Raw genomic sequence first — 16,006 nt, 5'->3', positions numbered from 1 at the left:
CAAGCGGCCAACAATATCAATCTTGACCTTTTTATAACAAATCAGACTGGGCACCAAACTCACTGAGGCAAGTTCAATGAAAAATGGCATGAGGGACAAGGTTTTTTTATGTTTACATTATTATTCTGCTATTCTCTGTCCTTGATGGCACCGAATGAAACCAGACCAGATGATGCCCTTTGCCTGAAAGACACAGGGAATCTGTGTCTGATGAGGCAAATACTGAAGGTATTTGAAGATTTATCTGATGTTTGTTACAGGATTTCTCCCATTCACGCTATTATGGGGGGGGGGGGAAATTTTTTTTTTTGTAAGTGAAGATACAATCACAGTGCAAGCAGTCCTACTCTTAAACAGGATTTCAGATATATTATTGTTTTCATGCTAGTCTTTTTTGGATACATAGACTTGTTCTACTGGCATAATTACTCAGGAGAGTTGAAGAGTTTTAAGGAGGAAAAACCGGTCCTGCTGCAATACTGTGAAGTATTCTGCTGAAGAAGTAAACAACTGCCACTTATTATCCCAAAACAAATTAAATCCCTGCTTAATCCTCTTGAACACTGAGATATTGTACATTTTTGGTCTGAAAACTAAAGACCTGCCTTTGCTATAAGCAGGTTGAAGAAAAACTAGTCGAAATTTTTGAAAAAAAGGTCAAGCAAGAGCAAGTAAATTCTAAATAAATGACTGACCTTATATTGAAGAGATATAATGCCTCCAGCAAACACTTAGCCATAGTAACACAGAGCCAGCAGATTTGCCCTTGCAAAAGACAAGGATTTTCTACACCCAGCAAGACTCACACTAGGTTCTGTAAAATATTAACAGTTTGGTCAATATTAGCCCATACACTTCCATTGTGTTTTTTAACCTAAATGTTAAAACCAGGAGCAGTAAAAAGTTACCAAAAAGCAGAAGCCTGTGCAGGCCCAAATCATCAGTAGTTATATTCTCAGAGTAGGACTCATTACAATGGACCATTTCCTTTTCTCTCCCCAGCTAATTCCAGGAAGGCCACCAAGACTCCAAGAGCACACCCAGCATGGCGAGCAATTCATGTCTCAAGAGAGCAGCTACTTTGGGTGAAACTGTAAATAAAGGAGATGAACAAGAAATATGTAGGTTGCTGCTGACAATGGCTTTGCAAAATTCCCTTAAAGAACGTGTAAGTCTGGCAACCAGCTTCCAAACAGTGCAGGGCCCCTTTCAGTAGGTTAAAGGACTAATTTACAGGAGCAGCTCACAGAACTGCTGAGTGTACTACTACAGGTATGTCCCCCAGTCTGGGAAAGGTTTCCCCTAGTAAAAAAAACCCAACATATTCCTAGGATTTCCAACCATAGCACCTGAAAAAGATGAAAACCTCTTCACAGCTTCTGCATGCATGAGTGAAGGTCAGATCCACCAGTCCTGCCATGTAAAAAACACCAGGCATGTTTCCAGACAGAATGACCCACTGCACCAGAGAGAGAGAGAGAGGCCTGCACTCCAAAGTCACACGTTTCACAGACTCTTCACATTCCCAGATGAACAAACTGTGTCTGCTACTAATCTGGATCAGCATTTAGAAAACAGCAAGGAAACTTGGCAAGCAAGAGTTATTTTTAAAATAACATGAGACAAAATTTTAAAAAGGACAGTCAGGATACCCCGTATATCAAATTCTAGTAACAAAGAAAGGACTGACACTATAGACCACTGACTCCTTCTGACAGACAAGGAGCAGCAAGCTTCCCCAAATATCCTTTCCTGACTTGCACCATCTCCTCCTCCAGCAACAGGAACAAACAGTCCTGCTTTTCTGCCACAATCCTAAAACCTGCAGGAAAAACAAAATCTCACTTTACAAGCTACCACACTGCTATATGTCCTGTTTGGATAGCAGGGAACGATGGGTGCCATTTTATGCTCTGAAAGGGGAAGCAATGGCTACAGGAGAAAACAACCCCAGGTACATCCCAGCAGGACTCCTATCTGTGCTCATGCCTTTTGCATCCACTGAACACCAATCACCACAGTGCCCAAATGGTTGAGAAAAAACCACTGTATAGTACCACATACAAAAGAATGGAACCTACCCACAGTCAACAGTACTGCATGGTCTCTGCAATACATTTGCAATACATTGCATTACTGCAGTGCCAAAACAGCGTTGTTCTACATCTGAAGTTCTTGTGCCATCACAAAACAGTGCCAGGCAAAGCACGACATCTTCAGCAAGTGCATTTTGATTGCTCACAGCAAACCTTATGGCTAGCTTGCCAATCAACCGTGAAGTCTGCAGCCCCCTGCACATCGCTTTCAAAGACGGGAATGAAATATTCCATGTTTCCATTGCCAGTGACATACCTATTGAAAGCACAGCCATGCTGCTCTCCCCACTGGGGCACTGGGTCAGGCTGTTCATCTGTAACTATGCAGATGTCAAGAAGGTAATGGTAAAACTCCCAAATTAAAACACATTTTCAGAGAGAAGCCTTATAAAATACACAACTGTGTCTGTGGCTTTATAAAGCTAAAATTAAACAGGTCTGGACCTTCCCTGCGTACCTCTGAAACTGCACATCCATTTATGATTCACTACTAATCGCGTAACCGAAGTTCAGAAACATTTGCTAAAAAGTTCTAGGGTGAAAAAAGTCCTTGCAAGACCTAGCATTTCACCACAATTGGTTGGAGAGAGAAAAGGAGGAGGCACATCACTTTAAAAGAAAAAAAAAAGCTTTCATATTTTAATAAGAAAATCCTCAAATGAGAGCTGCAAAGACAGCTGTTTACTCTCCAAGGACTTGACTTCCGAGGGTGCTCCCCACCGTCCTCTCAACAACTTCACCTGACCCTGGATTTGTCTTCATTTTGGTGGTTCTTTTTCAACATAAATAATTAGCATTTGCTCTCTTGGACAGGTGATCATTTTTTTCTGCCCCAGAGACAAACTTCTGTGCAACTTCAATCCTGTCTTTCAGAGCATAATGACTGGAGGGTCCTCCTTCATTTTTAATACAAAGCGTGCAGGAATTAGTTAATACATTTGGGGAAAAAAAAAAGTGATGGTGTTCCTAGTTTTTGCAACAATTTTCCTAATCCTAAGGAAGAAGTTAGCTTTCACAATCTTAAACTTTAATTTTTATTTTAGATGAAAAACGAAAGGAAAAAAATTCAGACTCAGAAATCACTTCAAGTGTATCTTTACTGGGCAAAATCTTGAGGCTGAGAGTTGTCAAAAGTCACTAACCACTGTCTCAATTACCTAAAGGTGACCAAGTTACAAACAAAGATTTTCAGTTACATGCATTTATCAATATTAGATTTGAACACCAACATAAAACCCCAGTACTGAGGCACACTAAACATCAAATTTCAGCAACAAATCTTAGATATTTTAGAGTTATCTGACATTATACCAACCAACATCTGAATACATTTAAAACTGCTATGACTTGAGAAACACAAGAAACTTTTTTCACTTAAGAAGATATCATTCTTATCTTTCACACATTCATTACTTCTTATGTATCCTTAATGAATTGCACTCATTAGATATAAATGCAAAAAATACACAAAGGAAACCTAAGGAATTAACTTTTATTTCTGCCATGCTATGGAGACCATTCTTCCTTTGAGAAGACATCAAATGAGACAAAATTTATTTAATAATATACCTTTTAGTAGGTTTAAAAGGAAGTATTCAAAACTCAGCCAAAGTTTTGCTAAGTCCAAAACACTGTATGACTGGAACAGGCCATAAAGGAAAAATATGACTTCCTTTTAACTCAGTGAATAGCAAATATAAAAAATACACGAGGAAAAAGAGGCTGATAAAAATTCCTCAAGTGATATTCTTATTTCCCAAAATCTAACATATCCCTCACGGGTGTCAGATCACAGTCCACCAGGGAATATATATCAACATCACCTGTTCAAAAACAGCTGTTTGTGTTTTTAAAAACATGTTATCATGCACAATGCCATCAGTTGGCTATTACCCATTCAACTTCAACAGAAGTTTTCAGACACCAACTTTAAACTGAGGTCACTACAGTCCCCTCTGTGGTTTTGTAAGAGATGGATAATATCATTGTGCCTTCAAATTCGTGGTGAAGCTGAAATACAGATTTCCCTGACTCCTTCAGCAACAGAAGTATATTTCTGGGAAGTGGAAAGTGCTGACCTTGTCACAGTCCTGTAACAGTTAAATAATTCAAGAGTAAAATAAAATGCATTCTGCTATGTCAAGTATGTATTTTAAAACAAACGACATATGACTTGAAAATATTGGAAACTCAGCTCCAGCGAATCTCACTGACAGGAGCAGGAACTTAGCACTTAAAAAAAAAAAAAGGCCAAAAGGTCAACTGTTTTGCAGGTACATCACGGGCCATTTTCTCATTATTTAATTATACTTTCCAGGTACCCTTTCATCTGCTGCTGCATGTTTCCAATTTGGACATACCAGCTTTATTTGGAACAAAAGTGAATGAATCTAGACTGGATTTTGAAAGAAAAGCTCTCAGACATATTTGTAGTGAGGACAGCATTTATATAGTGGCACCAAGATCTTCCTCTCCTCTGTGCGAGCTCCCGTGACAACCATCACTGCACACAATTCCACACCAACAAAACCAGCTGCCCACCTATCAGCAAAGGAAGTATCAACAGCTACCTCACATTTTCAGCAGGGTGGTGCAGGGCAAGCTCGTGGTGGGAGTGCATTGAGAACCAACATCACATGACCAGGAATCTCTTTTCAAACCAGTTTGAGAACATCTTATCAGAAATTGCAAAAGTACCTGGAAGGCAGATATGAAAACCTACAGAAGAGGATTTCTCTGCAGCAAAATCCTAGCTCACTGTTGAAGCAGATGGTGAATCTACCTGGTGGAGAGGATGGCCAGGGACCTCTAATCCACGACATACTGTTGGTATCTCTGTAAGCAAAGGTCTTGTAACATTTAAAACTCTGTTGCTTCATTTTACAAGTTTCTTCAAATATGAATGGCTGCTTCTGCTCTTATGTACCTTCTCCTACCTTGGTCTCCGATTGCTAGGAACAGACAAATCTCTCTGATTCTTCCTCAAGCTATTTTTGACTTTCTGCTTCTTCCATAAAGAGACACAAAAACACAGTTTGGCAGCACACAGCTGCTGCCTGAAATATATTCACCCCTTAACAGAGTAACTGCTGGCCATGAAGTTTCATGCAGCCTTGCTGAAGTGAACCTGTCCCATCCATTTCACTCCCTTGCTTGTTTGTGTAACAAGGAGCAGGCAAACCTGGCCTGCTGGCAATTCCCCCAGAACACAAACAGAACATCAGCTCCTACCCATTCCCAAAATGAGGCTTTAGGAACAAAGCTCTTAGGAAAAGGCAGCTGAGAGGAAGATCGGTGACATTCAGAGATCCTGCCAGAGCCCCACAGCTACCATGCCCTCTAAAATGTGATATGGGTGCTCAGCCCTTCGGAAATCTAGGCCAGTAATTTTCTCTGGGTAAATAAGAGCTTGTGTTCTGCAAAAATTGCCGGCTTAGATGTAGAATACAAAACAAACAAAGATCCTCGCAGAGGAGGTTTTTTTTAGCTTTGTTTTGTTTTTTAGTCCTTATATTACAGCTTCCATATTTTCCCCTCTCAAGTACATAGTTACTAGCAAATTCCCCTCAAGAATTGAAATGGTAATTATTTACTAGCATAAACTTGCTTACACTTAAGTCCAACTTTATTCCATGCTGCAGACTTATCTTAGTATTTATTTCCCAAAATCACACTTACAAGCCTCTGCCAGTAAGCATCAAACAATGACATATTGCTGATACGAATGAGCTTAGTGTACAAAATAAATGCCAAACACCTGAGAATTACATGCTGTGGCAGAACTGGGGGTTTGGGAGGAGGGATAAAAGGTAGAGGAAAACACCAAATTTGATACCAACAAAAACATAAAAAAGGCAAAAATATTTAATAAAACTCTGAAACATCAATAGCTTCACTTTGTGTACATTATCTAAAAGCATCTACTTTTTTACAAGACTGACAGGTAAATTGGCCGGCTTAAAATGAAGATAAAGACTCCAGTCCTTGGGTGATATATGCTGGAAAGACTGTTGCTGGAATCACTGAATGTTCATCAAACTGAAATACTCCCCCTCTCTGTGGGATTTCATGGGCCTGTACAAATGTAACAACATTTCTGCAGACTTGTGGGAATATTCAAACTGAAATGACATGACCGTGTCTTTGTAAAAGAAGTATGGAATTATTACTTGCCATCACATCACCGTATGCAGCACAGGCAAGTAAAAAACTAAATGCTTTACCTGTAAAACCTGCAAACTTCTAATTAAATAAGGCTTTTCCATCTCAGGAGGATTGCAATTATGCTACATTTTCCAGACTCAAGGTCACATCTGGACATCTTCACTTTTCACCATAACAACTCTACCAGAGAGCATTAACAAAACTCAGCTAGGTCCTTACTATATTTAGACATCTGACCATAGCAGTACACTAAATATCTCTATCTTTGTACCAGATGTATCAGAACAAGACACCTCACATCTCCCTACTACATTTTATCACCATTCTACAAAAAAATAACAGTGATAGATAAAAAGGCAAAAAAAAAAAAAAAAGGGCAAGCTCTACTCAGTTCAAACAGAACCACATCATTTTGCCATTTATACATAAATAGAGGGAGGTATCTCAGTCGTGACACCTTGTAGGTACTTCCAGATAGCATGCACACCAAAATACAGATCGCCAACTCTCTGGGATTACTGAAACAACTTGTGGTAAAAAACATGTGAAAAAAGGATCTCAACTGCCACATCTCGATCTCACAAAGCTAGTGTGTAACAGCACACATAAATAAAGCACTGTTAGGTTAAATGAGCAATAAAACCCAAAAGACCAAGATGACAATTTAATCCAGAAGGTCTATCCCCTAGTCTAGGGCAGCCAGAGCTCCCCGCCTTTCACAACTCAGAGAAAGTAAAATCAAAGCAAGGGACTTTACCCTTCCCTGAAAACACACGCAAGAAGCACTAGAATGAAAACTATCTGTATTGTTTTCTTACTCCAGGTGCCTAAAATACAATAGCAGGCACCGAGAAGGGGCTATATTTCTCAAGGTTGTCAGGGAAGACTTAAGTCAGCTAGGCCCACGGAAAATCTCTCCAAAAGTAATTATCTAGAATTACTTGCTTTTAATCTCCTGCACAAGACTCCTACAAGTATTAAACCCTCCAAACTGGAATTTGAGCTCTCAAACTGACATGCATGAGAAGCACAAGCACATGTATGCCTTACCACAATTCCCTCTCGCTAGCATGAAGTTTTCTAGAACATGGCATGTGAAACATCACAGCAAAAACAAGGAGCACACAGCATTGAAAAAACTCATTTTTATATTCTAGCACAGGCACCACTTGCACAGACAACAGTTATTTTGAAACCAAGCAAACTGAACCTTCATAAACAGAAAAACTGGCAGATGCTAATTAGGAGTTACATAAACACCTACCTAAATTATACAGAACAAACGGTTGCCTACAGTAAAAGTATCAAGCAATTATCCTTGGTCATGTCATCCCAGCTCCCTCTGAGTTCCACCCCATCCATCCCATCCATCTCAGAAAGTTCCCATCTAGTGCTGTCACCCGCCCTTTTCTGAGGATTTGTACATCTCCTAATAATCTCCTCACTGAGATGACGGCAGCTGGGAAAGCTTTACTCAAATCCCATCTCTCAAAGTACACCAATGACTCAAAAGCAGTGACCAGATACTCCGTCTTTTCAAGCTGCTCGGTCTGACAGAATCACCCTCAAGGGACCTCACCATACTTTGGCAATCACATAACCCCCCACTATCACACCAGCCCCTCTCTCCCTGCTTTCAAGCCCCCACAGTAAGCAAGAGACGAGCAGGGGATCAGTCAAGAGCTGAATAAACAGAAATAAGGCATGTGAAGGGTATTCCGTAAGGATATGCCTTCAAGGCTCTACAGAAACCCCTGCCTGACCATTCATGGCAGCACCTGGGAAGTTAGGCTAAATGATTAGAATTAATACAAAGAAATTAAGGCTTCAGGAAAACAGAACTAGTAAAAATTAAATACCAGATTCCTTACATAATTCTCAACGGCCTTGGAACTCATTCACTGCCAGCTTTAATTGTGAGCAACTTTTCTTCAGTTGCTCTCTCATGGCCAAAGCAAAAATCTAGGCACACCTTTGCTTTAGTATCACAGAACATCACCTGTAACATCCTTTCAGCCATCCTCTCTATGCTAGAGGCTCTCTGCTGCCATGGCCATAAACAAAAACCAGCCCTGTAGCAATGCTAAGGGGCTTTCCTGACATCATTAAGGTGCCTGACATAGAGCACAGGAAAAGTTTTCTTCTCTTCACATAGCTAAGGTGCTTTGCCATGAGACAAACACGCCACATCGGAGTGTGATTTTATTTTCGTGTCTTCTTCCACACTAACCAACTCAACATCTCTGGCAAAACTATACATTGTCCAGGTCAAGCAGGTCAGAAGTGAGTTTTTTTACTGTCTCCAAAACTGTCTTCTACATACCCCGAACTTCTAGTGGCCTCACCACAAGAGAGACTAGTTAAGCTCAGAAGTACCAAGAAGTCATCAATTTTTTTTTCCTTCTGTAAATAAGGAAGCAGGAACTATACACAAACAGGGATCAAGAGTATCCTCCACTGCCACAGCACCAGACAGATTCTTCTCAAGTTCAAAGAGCATAAAATCAGAAGTTACAAAACTCATTCCGAAGCACACTGAAGTCTGTGCAGGTCTCCTCTCACTTTTGCCGAGTCACATTGTATGTGAAATTTACCTGCACAGTAAAGAGAAACTTATAAACTGAAACTCTTCGGCAGCCTTATCTCTAATGGGTGTTGGCTACTGCAACTTGTGCCCATCAGACAACTTACGTCGTTTTGCAGGCACTCAGATGTACCAGTCCATTTTGTAAGACAGCCAGACAATGCAGGAGCCATAAAATCTTATGCTTAAATGCAGCTTTTATCAGAGAGACTTCAAGCACTTTATTAATTTGGGAAACTTCCCTGTTTTATCAGTGGAGGAAAGAGAAGACTGTTTAGCAGTAAGTCCAAGGGTTCATGATGGCAGCATCAAACTCCCTACCCCAAACACTCAAGAAACCACAATTCCTGCCACAGGAAAAACACCACAAAGTGAGGTCCCACTTAATACCTCACGAGCACAAAAAAAAGGGACAAAATATTTAAGCACAGGTAACAGCTGAGACCTGCAACTTCTACCATTCACCGAACACCACATAAAAAAAAGGCCCAGTAACCTTTCTCCACCCAGCCTGAACAATTAAAAGACACAATCCAAATGTGTAGGACAAATTGGAAACCTCCTCAGTAAACTAAACATCCATTAACTAAGAATCAGACTCCCTTCGCATATTAAGCGTAGGCAAACAAAGAGAAAGAAAAGAAGTGCAATTTTCGAAGGCACACACCACTGCTGTTTTCTGACAAAAGAGCAATACAATACCAATGTGAAACAACGCACCATCATTTGCCGTAGTGTGCTGTATTGTATGTTGTAAACACGACAAAGCTTTAGTAATACCAGACTTGACCACTGGCCCATACTAGACCTTGCTCCACCCTGTGAAATCCGCGCTGAGAAGTGGGGCAAGACTGACAGGTTTTATTGTGAAACTTAACAGGTTTGTGGATTAGCAAAGCTACCGTATTGAAAGCTGCAAATCCCTCCTCCGTCATGTCTCTACACAACAGTACTCATTCCTCAATTAAAATTTTATTAATAAAGTCACCAAAACTCCACACAAGATCTACCAGTTTCTGCCTGCTTTACAACACTATCATGGAATACAGGATACAATGTTTTAAGAGTTTATGTTTTTCTTCATTCACCAGCGAAACTCGATAAACCTTCGATGTCTGGTTATGCTGGTTTTTTCCAAGGTTCCCCTGTGCTTTACCATAGCGATGATTTTGTAAAAGCGAAGGGACCGTATTTAACCAGAGTTATGCGTCCTTCGGACTGAAAATACCTTAACTTTTGAGAGGAAACTGGCTAGCCTGGCAACTGGTTTCTAGAGAAAAACTCGGAGAAAGGCGATCCAGGGCGAGGACGTCACGCTGAGGCATACATGTGAGGGCAGCAGCTCCCCCCCGGCTCAGGACGGCACCGGGATCGACTCGGGCCCCACCGAACCCCTCCAGATCCTCCCCTTTCGCTGCCACAAGAGCCGAGCAGCTTCCTCCCAGCCTTTTAAACCTTCAAGGCCGATCCCCTCGGCTCACGTCCGCCCACCGGAGCCCCGGCGTGCCGCTTCAGGCCCTGCCGAGCTCACCTGCCCCAGCGGCGCCGGGCCCTGCGTGCGGCCCGAGGCCCCACCGCGGGCTCGGCCGGGGGAGCGCGGCGGCCCGGGAGTCGGCCGCGTTAGACCCGCAGCAACAACAGCCACACACACACAATTGTCGGCGGTACCCGCCGCAGGTACCTCCCCGCCGCGGCTACCTGCCCGCCCGTCCCCAGCCCGGTCCGCGCCACGACTCACAGGGCGTGCGTGAAAGCGCTGAGTCCCGGAGGCACGGCCGCAAGCCCCCGCCCGGAGCAGTCCACGCCGCGGTCGCCGTCGCAGCTGCAAGGGGCCGGGCAGGGCGGGGGTGACGCTCCGCCGCTGTGTCTGGCCCAGCTCCCCAGGCCCCAGGCGACGAGGCCAAGCAGAGCGAGGCACCGCATCGCCGACCTCGCCGGCCGCCCAGCCCCCCCGGCCCGGCTCGGCTCGGCCTGCGGCTCTCCCCTGGCGCCCTCCGCGTACCGAGCCTGGCCGGCTGCCGGGAAAACGTATAAAACCCACCAAAAACAACAACGACCAAAAAAAAAAAAAAAAAAAAAAACCAAAATAAAGAGGCTCCTCCGTCCGGCGCGGCTCTGGGGCTGCCTTAGCGGGAAGTCAGCCCTCCGCCGCCCGCCTGCCCCGTGCACAGCCCGCAGCGCTGCTCGCCACCGCTCATCTCAGCCCCGCAGGCAGCGCGACGGGGAGGCCGTGGCGGCGCCGGGCCGTGCGCCCCGGTCCCTCGGCGGCCGCGGCTCGCTGGACGTGCCCGCCCCTCCCGGACCTCGGTCCCGCAGCCGCGGCGGCTCCGCGCCCAGGGCAGAGGTGCGTATGCTAATGAAGCAGCCGCGCCCGCGCTCCCATTGGTGCAGAGCTGGAGCGGGGTGGGGAACATGCAGAACAGAGCTCGGGCGTGACCAACGGGCGCGATGGGCGGGGCCGGGGGCGGGGCCATCCCTCCTCCTCCGCCGCACCCCCGGCGCCGCTCCCCGCACGGCGCCGGGACCACCGGCGTGCCCGGGCCCCTCGTCCCGGTGCCCACGGGAACGTGACCGAATGAACCGAGCAGCCGCGGCACCGGGGCCAGGCTGGCCTGTGAATGGAGAAGCGCCGGGCCCCGTGACGGCAGGACACCATTTCCAGCTACAGCATTGCCGCGTCAGGAGCGTGCGAGCGCCTGGGCCCGCATCCCCCCGCAGCCGGCAGGCACCGGTCCCAACAAGGCCCCAACAATGCAGCGGGAGGACATAAAGGCATCCCCGCTCGGGGTCCGGTACTTGAGGATTCCAGCTGGCACGGCACATCCACCCCCTGGGAATGAGCACAGGGGCCATTGCCGTCCTTCTGCCTCAGGGACAGAAAAGCATTTCACACTCCTGTTGCCAAAGCAGCAGTGACTGCAGCACAAGCTCTCCTCAAAACCGGTTTGCTTTGAAAGAGCTGTTTCCTTCCCACACAAAACACTGCCGTGGTACCTGGCTTTTGTACAACTCAGACATGGCAACCAAACCTGTGCCAGTCTGGGTCTTTTTCTCCTACCTACCTTAAAAAGAGTACTAAACAAAACTGAAACCCTATCTATTCTTGTCATTAGTGCCCTCCATCATCTATTTTTTTTTTTCTTTATGTTTTCTTTTGGATGGTTCTGACCTGCAGACACCACCAGGAATAAGCCTGGTGCATGAGTTTAGCTCACTCATGCACCATGCTCCACGCAATCACCATATGTCACTGGGGATGTCACAGCAGTACTTGGGTAACCAGTTGGGAGCTCTCACTTGGCTCGCTGTAGTCCAGACTCCCATAAGAGGCTCTGAGCGAATAGATCTGGCTGAAGAAAGCACAGCAAAGTCACCGGATCTTGTCCTGGTGCACACCCATCCCACCTATTTTGCATGTTTTGTTTGGATGCTCTGAGCTTGCCTGGGGAGTTGCCTGCCCAGCTGCACTGCTGGCACAGCCTGTCACACCCAGGCAGGTGTCTGTGCAGCCCAACCCACACGGCACAAACACCCACAGAGCCCACTACAGACCCACGCAGGTAGGCAGGTACCCTTCTGTCCATTCTGTAGATGAATGACGGAGAAGCACAGGAAGTGGTCAGTGGCTGACAATCTGCCTCTGCCACAGCAGGGAAATGGGATGAACCACACCGCCGTGTATACACAGAGCTCCGCCAACTTCCCTAAAGCCAGGAGCAGATTTGCAGTGGTGACTGAACCCTTAAATCCAATGTAAAAGCAACTGTGCAAGGGTGTCACATGGCCTGGTAGCAGTTACCTCAAGTTCCTGCAATTGTGTATGAAAAATTCTGAATACCTGCAAATACGTGGTAAGGCAAACAGGTCAGGGCTGAGGCAGGCCTGCTTGCAGCAGACACACAGTGAAGAGACAGTGTTGAGGCAACCCTGGCCTGGCGCTGGTGCTCTTGTCATGTGCTGGTCAGCCACGAGTTGAGTAGCTCATACCTTGGACTTCATGTTCCAACGACTGCCTGTAACAACACTGACATCCCAGAGGAGACCCCATGAGGGGCTGAGGTCTGTGCTAATCACACCTTTTTTGAGCTGACTGAAGTGGGGGGAAAAAAGCAAAAGTCTTTGCTTTAAAAAGGGTTGCTTGGCGAAAATTAAAAATCAGGCATGTAAATAGTGGAGACCTTAAGATCTAAAATCATCTGTGCCCAAGAAAGTAGAGTACAGAGTGAGGACCTCAGAAATACAGATCCTCCAGCCACCACCACCTCCATTTCCTACATTTCTCCTTATCATTTTTCAACTTTTAACTCCCTTCTAAAAGTGTTAATATTCTTTTATCTAGTTGAAAAAAACCCCGTTATTTTCTTGCATTTAGGAATCCTGTTCCTGATGCACTGGTTTTATATGAACATCATCACTTATCAGTGAAAAAGTAAGGTCATTTTAGTAACAGGCTATGTGCTTGTCTTGTGCCTTGTGAGAAATATGAAGCTTTAAAAGCTGAATCTACCAATGTATGCTAAAATTTTGCTGTAAAAGTACAGACACATATGGTTATCTTTTGTCCTCCCAGGCTGATGTTGGAAGGGAAATGCTGTTGTCAAAGCCATGTTTGTTTTAAGAAATGTCAGGGTCAAAGACACCATGCATTCATGTCACTTTCTGTGCCTGTGCTCAGGGATAGCAGTGGAGGACCAGCAACCAGAATAGAAGAGGAAAAAAATTTAAAGGAGCTCTCTCAACTTACTTCAACAAAACAGATCCAAACTAATCCCCATAAGAAAAAGTGACCTTTTTCTTCTACTACTGGCAAAGAAAAATAACAAAGCGCTTATACTCACTCTGCAAATAGTCTCACTTCAATAACCAAAGATAATGGGAGCAGAAATGGCCCTCAGTGCCTGCTTGGATTTTGGAAGACAAATAGTAGGGTAGCATGGAGGTTACTTAATACAGCAGCGATGGTACCCTATAATGCCCCCAGAAGTTCTCTGGACAAAAGGACAAAAGGTCTTTAGTAAAAGCAGAATAGCAGAGGTGGTTTTTTTTTGTTTGGTTTTTTTGTTGTTGTTGCTTGTGTTTTGTTATGTTGTTTTGTTTTGTTTTTCCTGCATGCTTTGAAATGCTGGAATAGTCTAGCTTTTCCTCTCAATCTTTGTCTGATTTCAATCTTTCTGTTTATCAACATCACTTCAATTTTTTTTTTCCTTAGTGCAATTCTCTGAAGTCTCCATATTTGAAACTCTTGCCCTAGGAGCAATCCACTTCCCCTTTTTATCCAGTCAATACTGCTTTGCTGCTTCCAGTTAGTCTGTAGCCTGTCCTGGCAAATTAATACTTTGCTTAGTTTTTCAGCCTCTGCCTCTCCCTTGCTGGTACTGATGGATCACTGCTCTCTCCTCTCCATCAACAATTCTCATTTCTCTCACTTTCTGCTTAGGCAGATGCTTGCAGGCATTTGTTGATTTTATTTTCCTTCATAAATAAAACACTAACATTTTCTGTGAAGCTGGTTTATTTATGTAACAAACATCTACATGCTAAGATGTTCTTAAGCTGAAAAAAATATGGCCATATTTTTACTAAATTACCTATTTAACTAAAAATTATACAATGGATTTTGAAATTTCTGTAGTTTAAAAATCTAGTCTGAAGCAATCCTTAATATCACAAATTCCAAGAAGCATTCCCCAAAATACAGTATAAGGCAGCAATTAGCTTCTTTAATAAAGAAAATCTTAATCTTTAATTAAGAAAAATCTTGAGGTGTGCTTTAAACCAGGTAAAGAAGATGAGGGTCAAACTATCAAGTCAATTAAAAAAAAAGAGATAAAACTAGCTCATTTTGGTTGAGCTGTGGAGAAACTATTCTCTGTTCTTCAGGGAAAATGAGAAGCACCATAAACTGATCTATCACTGTGCAAGACCTTCAGGAATTAGTGCCTGATGTGTAGACACATGGTTTTGAAAATTTGTCAGACATTTGGTTAAAAGGTATTAGGAAAACTTGAGATACAGGGGAAAAACACAAAAGTATGGACACTGGATTTTTTCTTCTATTGCCACAAAACCGTCCAGCAACGTACCTGTTTCTGACAAAAATCCCACTTCAGAGACATGAATTCATTTGGATTTAATGGGAGTTTGATGTGGAAGAGTATGCAGACCTGAAGCACAGACTTGCTATAAACGAGGCTTGGACTTGGATTAAAAAAAAAGGCAGTCGTTTATTTAACTGTAACTGACTACTGGGAGCGGAACCCCAGGATAAGCCCAGGTTCCTCTCAGCAAGTCAGAAATCCAACAACAGTGTGACACCACACTGGGCACTCCTTCAGACCCTCAAGGTTTCAAAGAAGAACCTCCCCCACCGTCTGACAGTCCCTTTTATCCTCATTGGTTCCTCCTGATTGGTGCATTTTGGATCCTTTTCCTGATTGGTTAGTTGTCAGGGCTCTGATTGGTCACTCCTGACCAACCGTTTCCCAAGGCATCAAGTGATTGGTCTTTCACGTCCACCAGTCACGGTTCACAGTGATGTAACCCGTGTGAACTACATCTTTTCCCCCTTTCCTTGTTACATGGCACTTTACACCCCTACAGTGTCACAGCAACTTATTACAGAAACCCCCCTGAAACGTTTTATAACAATTCCCCCTTCTATAACTTTAAAATAGATACAACTAACAACAAACGATTACAGAAACCCCTCTTGAAACGTTTTATAACAATTCCCCCTTCTATAACTTTAAAACAGATACAACTAACAACAAACGATTACAGAAACCCCTCTTGAAACGTTTTATAACAATTCCCCGTTCTATAACTTTGAAACAGGTACAACTAACAACAAGCAATTTCAGGAACCTCTCTTAAAACATTTTATAACAGACACAAAAATAAATACAAAGTGAAGGTAGACTGGAGCATCAGAACTCCTTGAGGACTAGAGCTGTGCCATGAGAGAATGGCAGGTGGGTGGGAATGTAAAGATCATAGTCATGATAAAAACTTTGCTTTCTTTTAAGAACTTATTAGACTTTATAGAACAAAAATGGGATTTGCATGGAGGTTTTAATTTATAAATTGGGGTAAAAATGCAGTCAGTGTGTTAGTCCTGCAAGGTGAGCTGGTTCATCCCTGGTTTCCACCACCACTGGTTTCA

General features: G+C 43.8%; 1 protein-coding gene across 1 annotated transcript in view; it reads right to left on the bottom strand.

The window, feature by feature from the left end:
* The window catches only part of LGR4 (leucine rich repeat containing G protein-coupled receptor 4), a 78,421-nt gene extending 67,282 nt beyond the window's left edge, over positions 1–11,139 (bottom strand). The window contains exon 1 of the mRNA XM_066187287.1: positions 10,583–11,139. Within this exon, the coding sequence (XP_066043384.1) occupies positions 10,583–10,767 (185 nt within the window). The 5' untranslated portion in view covers positions 10,768–11,139. The remainder of the gene's footprint in view (positions 1–10,582) is intronic.
* Positions 11,140–16,006: the final 4,867 nt, after the last annotated feature.

The sequence above is a fragment of the Chamaea fasciata genome, unplaced genomic scaffold (genome assembly GCF_029207755.1).
Source record: "Chamaea fasciata isolate MVZ Bird 193981 ecotype frontalis unplaced genomic scaffold, bChaFas1.0.hap1 SCAF_7, whole genome shotgun sequence".
NCBI lineage: Eukaryota > Metazoa > Chordata > Aves > Passeriformes > Sylviidae > Chamaea > Chamaea fasciata.
The sequence above is the reverse complement of the archived record's forward strand: the minus strand, read 5'-3'. Positions and strand labels throughout refer to the sequence as shown.